The sequence below is a fragment of the Onychostoma macrolepis genome, chromosome 21, assembly GCF_012432095.1.
Source record: "Onychostoma macrolepis isolate SWU-2019 chromosome 21, ASM1243209v1, whole genome shotgun sequence".
In the NCBI taxonomy this organism is placed as follows: Eukaryota; Metazoa; Chordata; class Actinopteri; order Cypriniformes; family Cyprinidae; genus Onychostoma; species Onychostoma macrolepis.
The window spans coordinates 28,437,091-28,458,148 of record NC_081175.1 but is presented as its reverse complement, the minus strand read 5'-3'; the positions used below and the strand labels follow the sequence as shown (position 1 = coordinate 28,458,148).

Below are 21,058 nucleotides of genomic sequence, written 5' to 3'. Positions count from 1 at the left end.
AAATAAAAGTTTTTGTTTGCACAATTTATATGTATGTATATAAATATATATTTAAGAAAAATATGTTGCGTTTTATATATTAAATATATTTATAGATTATATAATTTACATGAATATAAATATGTATATATTTAACTTATTTTGGATGCTATTCGTTTGACAGCACTATATATATATATATATATATTATTTATATACAGTATATACTATATATTATAAAAATGTATATATTATATAAAACTATAAAATTAAGTTGTTTGTTTTATTTTTTCTCCTAAAATGGAATGAAATTGTTTAAATGTACAGCAAACTGAGACTTTGTTTTTCTCCTTAGAATAAAACCTCACAATAATCTCACATGTGTTTTGTGTTTCAGAAGAGACTCTCAGACTGAGCTCAGATCTTCCAACACATCAAAACCTGCAATCCCAAGTAAGAGATCTCAATATGAACTCACGCATTTCTCACTAGAGTCTTCTGAAGATCATCTCTGCCGAACGCATGGAGCTCAGAATGTTTCTGTCCATCATGTGACCGCTAATGCTTCACAGAGATCTCTGACGTGTGTTTTCAGTCCTTTCCCATCTAATCACTAATTGCGGTATGATATCCAAACGCTTTCCGTGGTAATTCCACTGACCCAGATAGACCCGGCCGAGGAGGAGATCCATTTGATCCTTGATTAAATCTGCGGCCGCGGATCAGCGTTCACTGTCTGAGCTTTAACCCCTCGAACACGAGAGACCTTCACGTTACACATCAACATCACATGTAGATCTGCTCCTGAACAAGCGCAGATAATAAAGGACATCTCAAATCTGCTTTTCCTTGTATCTCCGCGCGTCTCCAGACATCGCGAGTCGCGGGCTTAAAGGCTTAGTGTGCATCCTCATTGTGTCAGAATTAAGATGTTTTAGCATTGTGTGCTTCAGAAAGAGACTTGTGCATTAATCTCCTCAGGAGGAACTTGCTTTATTTGTTTTGCTTAAAGGGACGGTTCAAGCAAAACCAGTATTCATTCACCTTCATGTCTTACGGAAAAAAAAGGTATAGACACCATAAAAGCAGTTCTGAACTCACATGATGCTTTATTTGAGGAACAGACTCCAATTTAAAGAGAGAGTTCACCCAGAAATTACATTTGCCAAGATTAGGATGAGTTTGTTTCTTCGTCAGATTTGGAAAAATGTAGTGTTTCATCACTTGCTCTGCAGTGAATGGGTGCCGTCTTGAGAAGAAAAAAGCTGCGTGTTTGGTAGAAACAAATCAATCATTAAGACATTTTACTTTCAAACTGTCACTTTTGGCCAAAATATGAGTCCATAATCCATCATAACGCTTCTTCCTGTCGTCTCTCACATCACAATACACACAGATATTTGTTTAGAGCTGTTTTGGACCGTTTTGGCTTGATCTGTGCAGATTTCTCTCCTGATTCAGACCTGACCACTTTTTCACTGGAGGAAGAGTTATTATGAATTATGGACTCAGATTTTAGTTAAAAACGTCTTGATGATGGATTTGTTTCAGCTTTTGTCTACTCAAGATGTTAACTGATGGACTGGAGTGGTGTGGATTATTGTGATGTTTTTATCAGCTGTTTGGACTCTCATTCTGACGGCACCCATTCACTGCAGAGAATCCATTGCTCAGACAGTGATGCAGTGACACATTTCTCCAAATCTGATGAAGAATCAAACTCATCCTAATCTTGGATGACCCGAGGGTGAGGAAATTTTCTGCTAATATTCATTTTTGGGTGAACTATTCCTTTAAGTCATTATTTGGAGAATTTATACCAAAATACTGCTTGATTGTGACTGCCTTTTTGTTGTCAGTAACAGAAGAGATGGGAAAGCGTTGCTATCCTCACTGTTCATGATTATATGCTTATAACTCTTTGCATTTATCATGCAACAGACTTAAACACACTTGGTCTGTTTTGTGTTTGAGTGCACTGAGCTGACAGAAATCGATGAACACCTCTGAGTTGAATTTACATACAGAACCCTCTGAGTTCTCGTAACTCCAGACCGATGCCGGTATTGATTACTGTGGTATTTTTGCATGATCGGGGAGGAATCTTTGTGAAGTTTCACAATTGGTTTCCACACGGCTCTTTGTTTCCACAGCTGCAGCCCGCTGCTTTGGATCACATGTGAAGGCTGCGCTGCTCTTCCCTGTGGCTCTGCTCATGCTTCAGACCATACTGTTCTTACGGTTTGGTTATTAATGCTACAGGATAACCTGCTCTGAATATTGTAGTTCACATGCTTCTGAACAACTGAGGAAAAAGATCAAATCCATGCTTTAAGAACCTAGAACTATAATGTAATGAATTTGTTTTTATGTAATAATATATTTTATGCATATTTATATTTTTTTAAGTTAAAATATTTATCTTTTTAAAATCGAGTGTCAGTGAAGAAGGATGTATTTGGCCCTATGATAATGAAACAATAAAGAGTAAGTTTCATACTTTTAATAGCCTAAAAAAATTATAAATCTACTATAATGTGATAAAATATTCTTACATATTTATTTATATTTTTATATAGTAATATATTTGTTGTATGTATATTTATATTTTATTAAGGCAAAACGTATCTTTTTTTCATTTTTTTTTTTTTTCAATTGAATGTCAGTAGAGAAGGATATACAGTTATAACATCTAACAGTAGGTTTTAATTGTTAAAACAACTAACCAGCCTAACCCTCACTACCTGGTTTGGGAAAATCCTGTGGCCAATTTTGGGATCTAAAACACTTTGGTGCCATAAGATTTTTGTGCTGTTCTATTAACTTTTAAACCGTGCATCTGTGTGTTTGTTTGTTCAGTATGAAACAACTGGGGGGGAAAGTACATTTCATACTATAAGAGTCTATAAAATTAGACTCTGGTAAAACATCTACTATAATAAAATGAAATATTCTTACATGTATATGGATTTCTATATAATATTTATTTTTATATATTTGTATTTTATTAATCAAAAATATATAGCTTTTTAAAATAAATGTCAACGGAAGCCTCTAAAACTCTTTGGCACAACAATATGATACATTTTAATGATTTTCTGCTATTAACTTTTTAATCATAGTTCTTTTTTCAGTCACTCAAAGTGTGAAAAAAACAACAACAACTCAATTTTATACATTTAAGGGCCTATGAAATTTAGACTATACTATAACTGCTATAATATAATAAAATATTCTTATATATATTCATATATATATAGTTATTCATTTATTTTTATATAGATTTTTATTTTATTAAGTCAACATATATAGCTTTTTTGAATGAATGCAACTAGAGAACGTTGCTTTTGTTCCAGTAATGGCCATGGATGAATTGTCATGATTTTTTTGGTGCTGTTTCCCAAGATTAGCTTTTCAATCACTATTTTTTGAGTCAAACCCAAATGTTTTTTTTCTTTTCCCTCTGCACTCCTGCTACAAATTTAGTACAGTCCATCAAATTCAGGCCAAATGATGTTCAGATCATGCTGCACAAAAATGACCGGATGATTTTTGTTTTCGATATTATTCATCAGTGATACAACAAACAAATCTAGCCATGAATATGCAGTGTCACTTTTGCTACAACTTTAGCTACAACTTCAGAATGTGCAAAACCACCAGGAGGCGCTGCATTCAAACAGGAAGTGATGCTGTTTGAGTCACAGATCCGTTTCCTGACCCACCTGAACAGCATCAGTGGTTTAAAACACATTTCTGGACGAATGTTTCATAACAAGGTAATTGCTTTAGAAGTGATATGTGCAGTTAGTCTGTTAAATATGTTTGTGAAGATGATTGAAACCTCCAGATTTCTGTTTGACAGATGCAGGATTGGCCTGGAAAGTGCAGTGCATCAATGCACATGACTGGACTCGTCAGTCAGATGTGAACTTGAGGCTCTGGTTGTTCTCCTCATGTCTGTAGTGAACACACTGATGAGTGTGTGTTTGTGATCTGTGGGTTTCAGCGCAGGTGTGTGAAATAATGGACTCCAGTGACACATCAGACCTCTTAAAGAGATGCTTCTGCAGGGTTTCATAAGGCCCGTGTGTGTCTTCCACCAATGCAACCATATTAAACCCTTGTTATGAAAGCATAATGATGCATTTAACGCAAAGATGAAGAAATGAATTGATCAGTTAAACTGTGAGCTACAGATTCTGATCACTGATTTAGTTTTTGTGTTTCCGTTAACCTGTGTGTATCATAAACTACATTTTGAGTTGATATGTATTTATCTGCAATGTGACTTTGCACATTCATTGGGAAAAAACCCTCCATTCGTCTCCTCTTATGCAAAACAATCTGTTGCAGCACTACAGGTGTTTGGGAAAATGCTGCAGTGCTTTGTGTTGGCATGAAGTGTTTGAGGAGAAAAGATCAGCCGAGGCCGCCTTGTTCCCTAACAGCTAAAATCATGTTGGAAGACAATTTTTACCTGCATATCATTAGTTATGTGCATATGCATGAGGGCTGAACCTTTACATTTAAGGGTCATATTAATTCATTTAGTTTTTTGTTTTTTTTAATGTATTTATTTCTCTCTCTTTTTTTTTTTTTAAATTGTAATAATTTTTATAATTTTTTTTTAAAGGTAAAAAATGATTAAAAACGCCCTATTCTATAATAAAAAAATGATGATGATAATAAAAATAATATACATTTTTTACTTATAATTTTTTTCTTTAGTAGATGAATTTTTTCTTTATGTATTTTATGTAAACATCTGGAAAGGTCAAAGGTGACCGTTTTACCATTCCCCCCCCCCCAAATGTATTTTTCTTTAATTCTTTATTTTTTATTAAAACATCTCGAAATGTGATTAAAAAGTGATTTAAAACATTTTCCTATGTTAATATATATTTTTTCTTCCTTTATTTATTGTATTTATTTATTTTTAAATGTAAAGATCAAAAGAGATTTAAAATGTTTTTGTCTCTATTCAGAAAAAAAAAAAATGAAGTGAGCCAAAGTTGACTCTAAGCTTCTTTCAGCTGTCATTTGTTCTCCAGGTTGCGCGCACAAATATGAAATAATTACTAAAACTATAAAAAATAATTTCCTCTATTAATATACATATTTCTCTTTTTATTTTATTTTACCCTTAATTTATTTTTTCTTACTTTGTATTATTATTTTTTTAATGTAAAGATCAAAAGAGATTTAAAACGTTTTTTTTCTTCCTCTCTATTCAGAAAAAACTTAAGTGACCCAAAGTTGACTCTAAGCTTCTTTCAGCTGTCATTTGTTCTTAATGTTGCGCGCACAAATATGAAACAATTACTAAAACTCGTATATCTCGAAGCAAGCGTTTACTATAAGGTCGTGGCAGTCAAAGTTGTGCTTTTCCTCGCGCGCCGTGTCTGTTCGGAGCGCTCCTGCAGTAGATGGCTGTAAGCGCACACTGATCCGGAGGAACGCTACTTCACCGTTCTGTCAATAAAACACTCCAGGAGCCGAGAGAAACGCATCACAGGCTGATCTGCGTGTTTATTTAATCCACGTTCTCCCTCCGTTAGCGAGCGCGTGTCTCGGTTGGGATTGTTGAAGCCAGAGGGACACTTGGAGAGACTTTGTTCGCGATCGCGCCACTGGACACCTGCGCGTCCGCTTCACCTTGTGGCAAAATGTTGCTCTGAACCACAGTGTCTTTTTCACGCAGAGTGGATTTTTTGGGGCTCGATCGTTCCGTGGGTCCGTGTGTGTGTGTGTGTGCGTGCGTGCGTACGCGCGCGCGTGTGTGTGTGTGTTTCTGAAGATCAGACACGCTCCTCCTGATCGGGTGTTTTCTCATTGCGATCTGTTTCCATGTTTTTAGGTTTATGTGATATTTCTAAAAATGCATCATCATCATCATCATCACCATCATCATCATCAGAGAATGGCCGCGTTAGGGACGGATAAAGAACTGAGCGATTTGCTGGATTTCAGCGCGGTAAGTCACTTCGCGTTTCTGCACGCCGGAGGTCAATGATCACACTTTGTTTCGTTTTGTCACATTTCATTGTGTTTCTGAGCGCAAATGATTCATTAGAAGTCTTGTAAAATGACTTTTGCGCCGCGTAAATTGCATTTGAAATCTGAAAGAAAGTTGCAAAAGCTTGTGTGGATTGATAGATGTGATGTTGCATTAGTAATTCTGTTGTCTTATAGATGCGAAACAGCGATTTGAAAATGTTCCCCACATCAATGGTAGTATATCCCACTTTATTCAGTCTTTTCTTGTGTTTTTTCCCTCTTCTTTAATAGATTCATATAAATGTTGTGTTGAACCGTAAAAAATGCTACTAATGGAATTTCTCGTCATTATAATTTGGAGTCACTCCTAATGCAATTCTATGAATTCTAGATTGATCCCATTAGGATTTCTTCCAAATTCTGATAGGAATTCCATCAGAATGATTTTTTGACAAGGAACGTGAGATTAGAGTAGATTCTAGTGGTTCATCTGGTTCAGTAAAAAAAAAAGAAAAAAAAAAAAAAAGAGCAAAATGTGCATCCTGTGAGAAATGCTTTTGGGAAGTTTTCACTCAGGAAATGTGTTTTTATGAAGCCACAGATCCAAAAATATTCCAGCTGTCTGTGTGCTGCGACTCTGTTCAGTCAGACAGAGGCTCAAGTGACAGTCAGGCTAGTTTCTGCACTCAGGACACTGATTATGTGCAATTTGGCTGGGTTTTGACATTGCAGTCGGATCATATTTGACTTTAACGTAGGTTAATCCAATTAAATTGCATGCATTTATGATCTAAAGCAATGCATTATGCTGTGATTAGCATGTTTGAAATGCTTTTAACCTGTGTGTGTTTTATATTCTTTGATTCAGGGTGGGTTGTGAAAGTTTTTAATGTGTTGTCATGGTTGTTTTGTAGATGTTTTCCCCTCCTGTCAGCAGCGGGAAGAACGGACCGACGTCTCTGGGAAGCGGACATTTCTCTGGCTCAAGTATGTCGAATGCAACCCAACCTTGTGTTTTTGCCGGGTCGTTTTGTGTAACGGCCCACTGAGTAATTATAAGCTTGGTTTAAATATGCAGTGCATGTGTGTGTGTGTGTGGAGAAAACGTGACCTGCAAACTTCAGGTGTGTGTGTGACATGCACAGTTCACAGGCTGTGAGAATTTTGCGTTGTGATGCGAGTTTGATTGTTGTGGCAGATGTTTGGGTTTGAGATGCCGCACGACGGCGTTGGGCTTGTTTTCTGCACAAACACGCTCATGCATAATTTGTGCAATATGGACGCCGCACCTGCAGGCTTCCTTAGATTTGTATTGTTAAAGTGTGCGTTTTATAAAACGTGACATTTTATTACACCGTGGTTTGCATTTGGGTTGCATGCGAGAGCTGATTTTAATTCCTCCTCTGATGAATGTTTCCTGCGGCGGCAGCAAATAAATAAATAATTGCAGCCACAAAAAAAAAAAAAAAATGACCTTGACCCTGGAGGTGCGTTCAGGAAGTAACCGGTGCCGTGCATGCTTTTTCCAGCATGCATTTGTTTTCAAATGCTTTGCAGTCGTGATCCGAATGCACAGATGGAGGGCAGAGACGGCGTTCACTAGTCGCGGCCTTCGTGTTTTCAATGCCTGCTATTGTTTTCTTCAGACTTGAGTGTTGTTTAGGGTTCGATCATTTGCATGCCGCCCCCCTTCCTTTGCCCCTCGGTTCCTGCGCTTTCGCCTGAATTGTGTCGCAGTTTTGCGCTGTTGGAAAGTCGGGCAGGAGGATGGAGGGGGGTCTGCAAACTACAGCTACTCTGTTGCCATGCAACTTGGCTTGGAAAATGCTGGGAAAAGTGTGAATCGTTGAGAAAAGAGAGGGGAAAGAGACGGCATATTAAATAAATAACAGGAACGTGTGGGCACGCTGCTAAATTTGCGTAGTATTTATCCGTTTTGAGCCCGTATCGTGGCCCGTCTCCCGTGCCAGTCTCTGAGATTTCGGCTAACGGCGGATAGGCCCGGATGGCGCGGCGTACGTTTGTTCTGCTAACAGCCGTAGCTTATTAAGCCACATTGAAAAGTGGGGTTATTTTGATAACGCGCTTGTACGCGGGCCGAAAAAAGTGCTGGGCGCAAAGCCTGCTGCTATTTGCATCGCTATGTTTTGGTTATGCTTGTCAATCAAACGCCGGCGATTGCATTAAGCACAGAGATGAAGAGAGAGAAGAAGATTTCTCCTCCCACAATCCAGCACCTCTCAGAGTGGCTTTGTCTTTCTCTTAGCGAGCAGAACGACGGCAGAAAAGGAGCCGAGGCGGCGAGGGGGAGAGATGCAGAGGAATATCAAACCCTTTAATTGTGCCTGAGATTAGGAATTAATGAGCGTTTTAGCTTGTAATAGCAATATTATTGCTACAATTTGCTATCTAATGCTAATAATGAGCCGGCTTATAATAGTCAGATTTTCAGGCCTCTGACTTGCTTGGGTTATTTCTGCTCATCTTTTTTCAGTCGTGTGAGATAAAGTTGCCTAAAAATGTCCTTCTAGCAACTATAAAATCACTTTTTAACTACACTTTTCAGGTTAAAATGACAAAACTTACAATGCAGAAGTGGTCTATATGATCTCCTGAAGTCTTACGACAGCTTTGCATCTCACTAAAATCAGTGATCACTGTATGCTTCTTGATTTTTAATGAATTGTGACTTAAATTTGGGTCTGTACTTCACACACACAGCATCATATGACTTCAGAAGACACACACATATTTTATACTATCTATATAAAATTATTAGTGCTGTCAAACGATTAATCGCGATGAATCGCATCCAAAATAAACGTTTTAGTTTACGTGTGTGTGTATTTATTATGTATATGTAAATATACACACATGCATGTATATATTTAAGAAAAATGTTTATATATTATATTCATATATACTATAAATTATGTCATGTAAATATTTTCAAAATATATACTGAATGTGTGTGTATTTATATATGCATTATAAATATACACAACACAAACACATATTACGTAAACAAAAACTTTTATTTTGGATGTGATTAATCGTTTGACAGTGCTAAAAATTCTTAATTACTATATATGTATAACACTTTATATTTATAATGCACATATTCATATAAGAAAACTTAAAAATTGAAATATAAATTGAAATAAATATATTTATTTAAAGTTTTAAATAATATAAATATTTAAATACATAAATATATTTTTATTTATTTAAAATTTTAATAATTATAAATATTGAAATGCATTTATTTATTTACAAAGTTTTCTTAGGCATTGACAATTGTTTTAGTTTTTTTTGGTGGTTCAGGATAAAAGTCACTACAGGAGTTTTTTTAATTACGTTTTCTTAGTTTCTTTGCTTGTAGGAAACTTAAAATGCCTTGTGCTGAATTTGAACTGTTCATCTGTGTTTCTGTCAGATAAACAGTGAATGCATTTTAACGGTGTGCCAGTAATCAGTCTGAATGAACATGAAAATATGAAGCACTTTTGTCATTTAGGCCACTTGAGTTCACCATTTCCTCCAAACACTGTAGCATCTATGCTAAGAATGCTTGTGCTTTATTATTAGCCGTCTAGAGACGTCACGCTGAGCTCGCGGAGAAAAGCTGCCAGAATGCCAGCATTACGTCAGCGCTGAGGGGAAAATCTCACTTCACTTTCATTGTCTCACTGATGAGTTTAGTTCACTACAGCAGAATCGGCTGTCTTCACTATTTGTGCAGCATGTGAATGTGCCGTTTGAGTCCCTGGATGACCTTACAGATGTCAATGCAGAGAATGAATGAATGCACAAGGTGAACATCTCTACTTTATATAAGAAATCAGTTCATCCTTGATCAAGAGGATCTTCAGTTCCTGCTGCTTTTGTTCAGCTGCTCTGATTTTTTGGCCTCTGACTGTATTTTATACCATCTGTCCCAAATGCACTGTTTTTTTAACTTTTTTTTTTTCTTGCTGAAAGTAAATTTAACCAGGGCTCAGGGCAAAAATGACACCGAAAATGCCCCAGATATTAAAAAAAAAATGCCCCCATAGTGAGATTGATATTTCATAATATTCTAGATTACACACTACTGGTCAAATGTTTTTTTTTTTAAAGAAGTCTCTTCTGCTCACCAAGGCTGCATTTATTTGATCAAAAATACAGGAAAAACAGTAACATTTTGAAATATTTTTCTGTGTGAATATCTGTTAAAATGCTATTTATTGTTGTGCTCAAAAGCTGAATTTCCAGCATCATTACTCCAGTCTTCAGTGTCACGTGATTCTTAAAAAAATCATTCTAATACGCTGATTTGCTGCTCAAGAAACATATCTGATTATTATCAATGTTGAAAACAGTTGTGCTGCCCAAAATTCAAAAGTTTGGGTTAAGTGAGGTTTAAAATATAGAAAGAAAGTAGTACTTTTATTCAGCAAGGATGCATTCAATTGGTCAAAAGTGACAGTAAAGATATTTATATAAATGCTGTTCTTTTGAACTTTTTATTCATCAAAGAATCCTGGAAAAAATGTATGACAGCAGCAAATCAGTATATTAGAATGATTTCTGAAGGATCATGTGACACTGAAGACCGGAGTAATGATCACAGTAACATCACAGAAATACATTTTATTTTAACATATATTAAAACAGAAAATGAAATTTTAAATTGAAAAATTTTTTTTAAATATTAATCAGATTTTTTATTTAATTTGTCTTATATTTCATGCATAGCTGTCAGATCTTTATGAAAAAATATCTTCATGAAGGTAAAAATACCCCTAAAAATGAAGTGAATGTTACCCTTAATAAAAAGTGCATTTCTAAGCATCTCAGTCATGACAGAGCGGCCCTTCACGGGCCCCAGTCGGCCTCAGAACGGGGCCTACGGCGGCACAATAGCTTCTGTTGTCTTTCACTTGTTTGCATCTCGTCCCCCTAAAAAGCAGTCGTGGTGTCCTGTGTGTCCTCCAAAGTTACGTCAGCAGAGTTTGTTTCCCACCATTCTCGCTCTGTTGACATTGTTGTGTCCTGTAGCCCACTTCCTTTGTGATTAAATGTCTGCGAGTGTGTGTTTGTGAATATGTTTCTTGCTTTTTATCTCTGCGCTGCTTTGATAAGGCCGGTCTGGGCTCTCACACGCTGTTTGTTTGACCTGGAAAAGGGGCTGTTAGACCTATTTGTGCTTGAACTGTTTGGGACGGGTGCAGACGCAACATTCACCGCATGTTGATTAGCGCTTATGTCACGAGTGTAAAGTCAACATCAAAAAGGGACTCTGTTTACTCTCTTAATTTGTGTTGCTGGTCTTAATGTGAATGATTCATCATGGTATTATGAAGAACAAACTATCAAATAACTTGCTCCGCCTCTGAACCGTCTTTTCTTTCCATCTGACGTCATCAATTCCTCTGTTGTTTTTCACCTTCCTCCATTCTAGTCTGGCACTCTTTTTTGTTTTTTCGTGATCCAGTCAAGTCCTCTACTGTATTTACGTTTTTCACATGACAATTTTCATCTTGACTTTAAATGCCATTTAAAAACTATAGGGTTTACTGCAATTGTTTTTAAGTAATAAATATTTAATAAATGTAAACATTTAATAAACGTGTGTTTTTTTAATTATTTAACACCGTTAAACGAGATAGATTTACTATTTATTAGTGCTGTCAAACGATTAATCGCATCCAAAATAAAAGTTTTTGTTTACATAATATATGTGTGTACTGTGTATATTTATTAAGTATATATAAATACACACACATGCATGTAATACGTTTCTTTATTAAATAAATTCATACATTATAAAATTTATATGAATATGTAAATATTTTCAAAATATATGCTGTATGTGTGTGTATTTATATAGACATAATACATATACACAGTACACACATATATTATGTAAACAAAAACTTTTATTTTGGATCGCGATTAATCATTTGACAGCACTACTATTTATTATTTTCACTGTTATTAATTATTAAACGTCCTTTTTTGAGATAAATGTACTATTTATTATTTACCATCCTTAAATAAAGTAGATTTACTATTCATTGTTATTATTATTATTATTATTTGTTATTACTTAATATCCTTAAATAAGTTAGATTTACTGCTTATTATTTTCATTATTTATTGTTATTTAACCTCCTTAAATTAGGTTTATTTACTATTCATTGTTTTTTGGTATTGTTTATTATTAACATCTTTTATTTAGGTTTATTATTTATTAATATGTATTATTTAACAAGGTATTTTACTATTTGTTGTTTATTGTATTTATAATTTAGTCGTTTTTTTTTTTTTCCTTATGCAACTGGCAATTTTTTCCCTTGTTTTATAAATCTAGCATACATAAAATACATTCTCTGAAAACATAATTTTATTATCTTATACAAGTTTGCTGCTCAAATACATACATCTTGTTTTAAGGATATTTTTTATGTATATTCTATGCTGTAAAGCAGGACAAAAATACTGATTTTGATTATTTTTGAAATGTTGTTTGATATTTCAGTTTCCCAGAATAACCCTGATAACGTCTGCACAAGTAAAAAAAAAAAAAAAAAAACATCAACAGGAAAATATAAGCAGAATTAAAGCAGATGAACATGGATGTTGATGCCAAGCGGCTGATAAACAGACTGATTTTGAAGGCCGAGTGAGCAGCGCTCGTGTTGTTTTGGACAGACGCTGATGTCTGTAAGGAAGTGCAGGCAGAGCTACTTCCTGTTTTTGTGCGCTGGTCTCCTGAGTGCAAAGGAGGCTGCATTTCACCTTCACTTACGGTTAGATCTGCTCGTTGTGCTTTATCTAAGGGCTTTTCCATTAGAGTCTTGTTTAGTTCAGGTAGTCGGGTCCAGTTTGATCTAATCTGGTGCGTGATGGGTAATATAGTCCGCTTTCCATCTGTCGGGTTCGGTTAAGGCGGGCCGGCGATCCGCCTCAATCCGTTCACTTCCATTCAGATCCATATAATTGAATGTTATTGTTTTATTTGTATTGCACAAAGACGCACAGCCTGAACTGGACTGTGTCGTTTCTGATCCCGGCCCGTCCAGAGTCGTAATGAATGACTTCAAATACGGCCTGGGAAAGTGTACCAACAGTGATTCAGCACCCTCATGAAACAACAATAGGGCCAAAGTGCATTGTGGGTAATGACGATTGATGGGAAACACCCATCACACGGTGCTGATCTTACACTCTCGTTCACAATAACCTTTGGAAAATCGCCCTGCCCTTTTCAAACAGGTTCCTAAGCGTTGTCGAAACGCACTGTTAACCCAATCACTGTAATGTCTTAAATGTTTCTCCTAGACTGCACTGAAAACAAATTGAGACTTTGTCCTGAGAAAAAAGACCTCGGTAAGCTCACTTGCACTCCATTCCATGAAGAACCTTGAACATCCATGGAACCTTTCAAATGCAGAAAAAGTTCTTTAGATTTTTAAAATGTTCTTCAAAATGGTTCATTTAAGAACTGTTCACTGAAAGGTTCTTTTGGAAACCAAAAATGGTTCTTCTATGGCATCACTGCAAAAACACCCTTTTGGAGCATTTATTTTTAAGAGTGTGTGTCGCCTGTAGAAATCTCAACAGTACTCCCGTTTACATGCAATTCCATTATTCTTATTATTCGCTAAGAATTGTGGTTAATTTTTTTTTACTGCCATTATTCACATACCCCACTGGACAGCACAAATGATGGACTCAGAAAGAGCAGTGTTGGTCGCTGTTTTAATTTATTTATGTATTCCACGCTTTTTCGGCGCCATAGAAATGTGATGGAATACGCTGCCGTCACGTTCTACTCGCCGTTTCTGGATGAGGGTAAGGAACAGAGACTGCTGGCAGCTTGTTGTGTTTTCCTCAGAATGCGATGCTTTCTTCCCCTCCATCGTTTCTAATCTCCGTATTATTACAGGTGCGTGTCACGTTATTCATGTCACAAGCGCATGCGCACTTTGGTCAGAGCGGCAATACTGCGATTAAGGTGTTTACATGCCTATGTATTTCGATTAAATGTTAATACGATTATGCTTGCTGCGATTATGAGCTTAATTGTATTATTTAGATCGAAGTATTGCGTTTACATGAGGTAAAGATTAATCACAATATAGCCAAAATCTCATCATAATCGCATTAAGAGGATGCATGTAAACGCACTCAGTGTCTCAAACGGAGATCTCAATATGAACTCAAACATTTCTCATCAAATGATCTGATGTTTTTTATAAGTCATTCACTAATGTGCATCTGACACTTACTTATGCTTAATTTGTTTCTCAATTATGTCTCATACTTTATGAAAGAGCGACTTCTGATCAGTACAATTTTATTCAGTCAGCTATTTCCAATAATGGAGCCTCATGAGTTTCAGTACAGGTTTTTGTAGTAGAAACGTCTGAGACAAAGTTAAATACTTAATGTGATTCTCAATTTTGTCTCGTTGAATGCTCGTAAGCTTTAAAAGAGCAACTTCTGAGCAATAAAATGTTATTGAATGATCTCTTGTCCTTAATGAAGATTCATGATTGTCAGTGCAGGTCTTTAGGAGAAACATCTGAGAAATAGTTAAGTACTTAAAGTGATTGATTCTCAATTATGTCTCATACGTTATGAAAGAGCAACTTCTAAGCAATGCAATTTTATTCAGTTAACAATTTCCCTTAATGAAGCCTCATGAGTTTCAGTATAGGTTTTTGTAGTGGAAACATCTGAGAGAAAGTTAGTAGCGAAATGAGACATAACTGAGAAACACATGAAGTCTCAAAAACAACCTCTGAGCAATACATTTAGTTCTGAGTTGACTCTTTGCCATAACTGAGCTTCATGATTGTCAGTGCAGGTTTTTAGGAGAGACATCTGAGACAAAGTTAAATACTTAATGTGATTCTCAGTTTTGTCTCATTGAATGCTCGTAAGCTTTAAAAGAGCAACTTCTGAGCATTCAAATTTGATTGAATTATCTCTTTTCCTTAATGAAGATTCATTATTGTTAGTGCAGGAGAAACATCTGAAACACAGTTAAGTACTTAAAGTGATTGATTCTCAATTATGTCTCATTTAAGTCATAACAGCAATTTCTCAGAAATACAATTTTATTCAGTTAATTCTTCCCTTAATGAAGCTTCATAATTTTCAGTTTAGTAAAAATGTAAACACTTAATGTTGTTCTCAATTATGTCTCATTTAAGTCTCGTAAGTTATAAAAGAGCAATAAAAATTTAGCAATAAAAATTTTCCATTCTTTTTTCCATTCATGATTGTCAACGTTGAATTTTTTTGGAGAAACATCTGAGAAAAAGGTAAATAGTAAATGTGATTCTTATTTATGTCTCATTTAAGTCTCATAAGTTATGAAACTTCTGAGCAATAAAATGTTATTGAGTTAACGCATTGCCTTAAGGAAGCTTTGTGATTTTCAGTTCACATTTTTAGGAGAAACATTTGAGACAAAGCACTTAATGTGATTCTCAATTATGTCTCAATTAAGTCCCATAAAAGAGCACCTTCTGTGCAATACAATTTTATTGGGTTAACTCTTTGCTTTAACGAAGCTTCACGATTTTTAATTCAGGTTTTTAGGAGAAACATTTGAGACAAAGCACTTAATGTGATTCTCAATTATGTCTCATTTAACGCTCATAAGTTTTGAAAGACCAACTTAGGAGCTTTTTCTGAACTCTGTTATTTCTCAGAAGCGCTGAAGGGTTAACCAGTAACATGTCCTGTGTGTTTACGAGTGGTCTTGTCCTTAACGAATCGCGGTGATTTGCGCGAGGGGTGGGTACAGCACACCTTGTTTTGTCGTCGCACCTGTTCATAGAAGTGAAGGTGAAGAGACTCAAAAAAGTGTAATTAGACGTCTGAAAATAAAGGCAGAGGAACAGCAGCACTGTGTGTAATTAACACGGCAGGTGAGGAGCACGCTGAAACAGAGAACTTTTAATTAAAACGGCTGACTTGTTTGGATATTGTCAAGTGTGCTGCTGGAAGATGTGCCACTGTAATGGCTGCCATAATTGAGCAGTGACAGAGGCTAATGCTAGCGCGTCTCACGTGTGTGTTTGTGTGTGTGTGTGTGTTAACTGGTTTCATTGATGTTGTATTTGTATACAAGTTGCTACTTTTATCATCAAAAGTGTATCTACAGTGCTGTGTATCTTTTTTGTATAATTTTTTTTATATCCAAAGTTTCATGTCATGATATACAGTATATTTGGAACATTACAGAGCCAACAAAATGAAAAAGAAAAAAATACAACCATAATACATTTTATGACAATATTATATGACATATTTTTGCAAATGAATATTATTTTTTTGCATTTAAAAATAAATAATAAATAATTAGGTAAACCATAAAAATAACACTAAAAGAGTAGTATAAATAAATACTGTATATATTAGAATAGTATTATAATGTTATTATTTCATAAAACTGTCATTAAACTAATGTGTCAAGATTTTTCTTTTAATTTATATTATTATATTATTAATATTATTATTGTATGTGTACATTAGTTGAAATAATATTATATTATTTTATCAATGTCTCAAGATTTTATCATATCAATTATTATTTTCTATATTTTTATATTTATGTTATTGTTTTTAGTGTTATTTATTTATTTTACTGTTATTTTTATTTCTGGGTGTTTAAAAAAAAGAAGAAGAAGAAAAAAAATGAATTGAAATACACATAAACATTGTAATAGTATCTCAATAATGCTAAAAGAACTCCTGCTGGTATTGCTCTGTGTATTTTAGCATGTATTGACCAATCCTCTGTTTTATAAGTGTTTTTCTTAATTGCTCTGTAACTAATTAAGTTGAAACTTTTCTATTAGGCTGAAGAAGCTTGATTTAGCAGTGAAATTCCTGCAGTTGTTCACATGTTGTCGTGCATGACTGGAATTTCAGGAAGTGTCAGGTTGAAGTGAAGTGTTCGGATTATCTCTGTGTGTGTGTGTGTGTGTGTGTGTGTGTGTAAGTTGAGAGGAAATCTCATCTTGGTTTTCCTAAAAGGCAGTTGAACATCTGGCAGTGTGGGTGTGTGTGTGTGCGCGTGTGTGTATGTGTGTGTGTGTCTGTCTGTGACGCCATTGACATTCCATTCCATCAGTGCTTTGGTTATGGCTGCCGTTTGCATGCATGCATGCTTGTGTGTGTGTGAAGCCATTTGCAATCGTAGAAAGCCCTTGCGTGTGTTTTATGTGTTTGTTTATGTGTGTTTGACGTGAGTGTGTGTGTGTTTTTCTCACTTTCGCGGTGTGGGCAGTACGTGCTACTGTTTTTCCAAGTGCTAATTTTTGCTGCAGTTGCTGGTTTAACGTCCGTCTCGTTACAGCTTGAACCAATTACAGCCCTAATTATGCAATAAATATGTATTTAAGAAGCTGTTTACTTTGCGTGTGTGTCGTGACACCTAGAGCAGGAATCAAACCCGCTGGGGTTACGTGCTTTAAACGTCATACAGAATTTGCCTATATATGACTGACTGCAGAGTAACGTTCTGAAACACAAAGTTTACACACAAACTATGGTGTTCTGAATTTGTTTTTCATTGTATTTCTTGTACAAAAACACGTCAAGGTCATATTTCATACCAGTTTAAAAAGGGGAAAAATATATGAAGTATATTATGAAGTAGATATAACAATATTAATACAATATGAAGTATATTTTGTGTGGAAAAAAACCTATATAAATACAATTTTTGACATTAGATTTATAACAGTTAAGCACATTCGATCCTTAAATTCTAATTGCTGTCATGCATCTGAGCATTTAACTTTTGCGTTAGTTTGCGACACAGAATTTTAAAATATTAAATCATAATTAAAATCATCAGAAAATACAACACAGCAAAAATTGTATTTATGTATAAATGCTTTACTATTAAAGATATGTCATTTGTCAAACAATGACTATGATGATTATTAAATTGTCTTTATGTTGTGTTAAATATAGCCTTGCTATTATGCACTTTATGCACTTCAATGCACAAATAATTGCACTTAAATGCACAAAATGTACTTTATGCACAAGAATATGCACTTTAATTAGATGCACTCTATGTACAAAATATGCAATTCTATTAAAAGATATACACAGTATATACATATATATATATATATATATATATATATATATATATATATATATATATATATATATATATATATATATGTATATAAAACAGTAATAAAAATCTTAAGAGAAGCACAACTATGAAAAACACAAATTACAAAAACTAAAAGGAAAATGTCTGGATGCATAATAGTTATAAGTATATGGGGGGTAAATGTGTTTAATTGTCATGAAAACAGTGTCACAATTTACAATATGCTTCATTTTCTCTAAGCAAAATATAATTTAATATAATGCCTTTTGATTTGGGGCTGAAATTGGACCTGCTCTTGACAGAATTATTATTATTTTTTTTTATTCACTCTTGTGTTCTTGTTTAAAGAAACAGAGGGTGAGACAGACAGGAATGTAACCGGACACTGCGAGGAGTTTTTCCCACAGAAGTGCCCTCTCATGAAAGGCTTTTGTCTGGCCGCTGTGTTCAAACATACTCATTTCTCTCTCACTCGCTCACTCACTCACTCACTCACTCACTCACTCACTCGTTCTTTTTCCTTCTGAAAGTTTTGCAGGTGTTCAGGGCGCAGCAATGAAACGAGGTCTGTTATTTAGTGCGTGCGGCGGGTGGGCGGGTCGGTGGGCGGGGCTTCCTGGCCTCTTTCTCCTCCATCAGGGTCATTGGCTGAGGAGGAGCAGAGAGGAGGGGAGGGGCTGATGGGTAATGGGAAAAGCAGAAAGACAGAGATCTGCTCAGTGTAAACACAGAGTGTTCTGTTATAGACACTGACAGACCAGACACACACACACACACACACACACGGGATGAAGAGATTTTCAGATGACAGTGTTGTTTTGTGTTTTCGAGAGAGTAAAAACTAATATGCAGCAATTGAACACACTTCTTGATTTCAAAAGTTAAATATTAATAAACATTTTAACAGGGGCGGTTCTAGGATTGCATCTTTAGGATTGCATCTTCATTCAAATGAGTGCGTGCACATTCACGATCTATCACAGCGCGTGAGTACCACATTGAGATCAATAAACGAGCGAGAATGATACATTTTCTTGAGGAAGCAGCACTGGCCTGATCGTTCAGATTGCTGATTATAGTTTCAGGGGGGCTAAGACGACAAATAGGGGGGCTGAAACCCACCTAAAAGGGTCTAGAACCGCCCCTGCATTTTAACAAATTAAATTGGTTTAAGTATTTCTGAATCAAGCAAACGCTGATAAAGTAATAAAAGGCAAAGAAACCAGATCTGTTTTTCTGTTTCTTGTAAATGTTGTTTAATTAATGTTAAATTTAATATTAACACAGGAGGAGCTGCATTTACAGAAAAACACCTGGAAATGCACAATTCTGACATTCTGACACTGTTTACATTCATTCTCAAAAACAGGCGTTTTGACCAGCAAGTGCATTTGACCGTTCAAGCATGCAGCCGCATTTCCTACGAGGCGCGAATGTTATTCACAGAGCGTGAACGCAAAAGCACATGTGAGCGTCTGAATGCATCTGTCTGTCAGTCAGAAAGTACAGCAGAAAGATCACTGCATTATATACAGTACATTGTAACATTATCTTCAGTTGACATTATATTGTAACAATTTTTGACAGTTATATTGGACATTGACCTTACATTGTTACATTATTTTGATGGATATATTGGACATTGGCCTTATATTGTAACATTTTTACAGTTATATTGGATATTGACTTTATATTGTAACATTATTTTGGATGTTATGTTGAGTGCTGATGTTATATCATAACATTATTTTGACCATTATTTTAGAAGTTATATCATAACACTCTTTTGACAGGAAATTGATATTACATTACACATACACAATATCTTCACAGTTATATTGGACGTTGATGTAACATTTTTACAAGTATATTGAACGTTAACATTATATTGTAGTAACATTTTTGCAGTTATATCGAACATTAACATTATATTGTAGTAGTGTTTTGACAGTTATTTCAGACTTTGACTTTATATTGTAACGCTATTTTGACACTTATATTCTTCAGTAATATTGGACATTTATGTTATATTGAAACAATATTTTGACTTATATCAGACGTCGACCTTATATTGTAACATTACTTTGGATATATTGGCTGTTGAAGTTAAATTGTAACATCATTTTGACAGTTATTTCGGATGTTGATGTTACTTTGTAACATTATTTTGACAGTTATTTCGCACAGTGACGTTATATTGTAACATCATTTTGACAGTTATTTTGGATGTTGATATTACCTTGTAAAATTATTTTAACAGTTATTTCGGACAGTCACATTAAATTGTAACATTATTTTGACACTAATTTTGGATGTTGGTGTTACATTGTAACATTTTGACAACTGTATGTTGGCTATATCGTAGCATGACTTTGACAGTTAAATTTGATGTTAATTCGACATTGACGTTATATTGTAACATTAGTTTGACAGTTATATTGGACATCGTTGTTATATTGTAACATCATTTTAACAGTTTATTGGACGTTGACATTAAATTGTAACATTAATTCACCATTGCATTTGGTTGACGTTATATTAAAGTTTTTTTTAACCTTAATTGGACACTGATGTTATATTGTAACATTAATTAACAGTTATAATGGACATTGGCATTATATTGTAACATCATTTTAACTGTTACATTAGACTGCATATTGTAACAGTTACGTACATTTAAACTTCCAACCTGGAATTTCACAGCAGGATATGGAAGTAAATTTTTAGTATTATTATAAAACCAATACATTTGTATGTAATCGTGTTTGATGTGTTCACATGTGCGCATCTCCGTCCTCACACTCGTTTATTCCGTCTCCATCCCCGCATCGGCTGTTCCAGGATTTCACGGAATTCCCTGTCTGGTTCCCACTCGGTTTCCACGGTAACAGGTGCGGAGTTCACCCTGGCGTCTGGACGCAGGCAGGTGTGTGTGGACTT

General features: G+C 35.1%; 1 protein-coding gene across 6 annotated transcripts in view; it reads left to right on the top strand.

Moving 5' to 3' along the window:
• The first annotated feature begins 396 nt into the window (after positions 1-396).
• Positions 397-21,058, top strand: part of LOC131529434 (transcription factor 4-like) — a 177,017-nt gene continuing 156,355 nt past the window's right edge. Inside the window, exons 1-4 of one of the 6 annotated variants that reach the window (XM_058759168.1) lie at positions 397-432; positions 5,840-5,956; positions 6,175-6,213; positions 6,894-6,966. In XM_058759168.1, the coding sequence (XP_058615151.1) occupies positions 5,861-5,956; positions 6,175-6,213; positions 6,894-6,966 (208 nt within the window). In that variant the 5' untranslated portion in view covers positions 397-432; positions 5,840-5,860. Of the gene's footprint in view, positions 433-5,362; positions 5,957-6,174; positions 6,214-6,491; positions 6,734-6,893; positions 6,967-21,058 lie in introns of those variants that run through there. The other 5 variants (XM_058759169.1, XM_058759166.1, XM_058759171.1 and 2 more) reach the window with 5 other exon arrangements.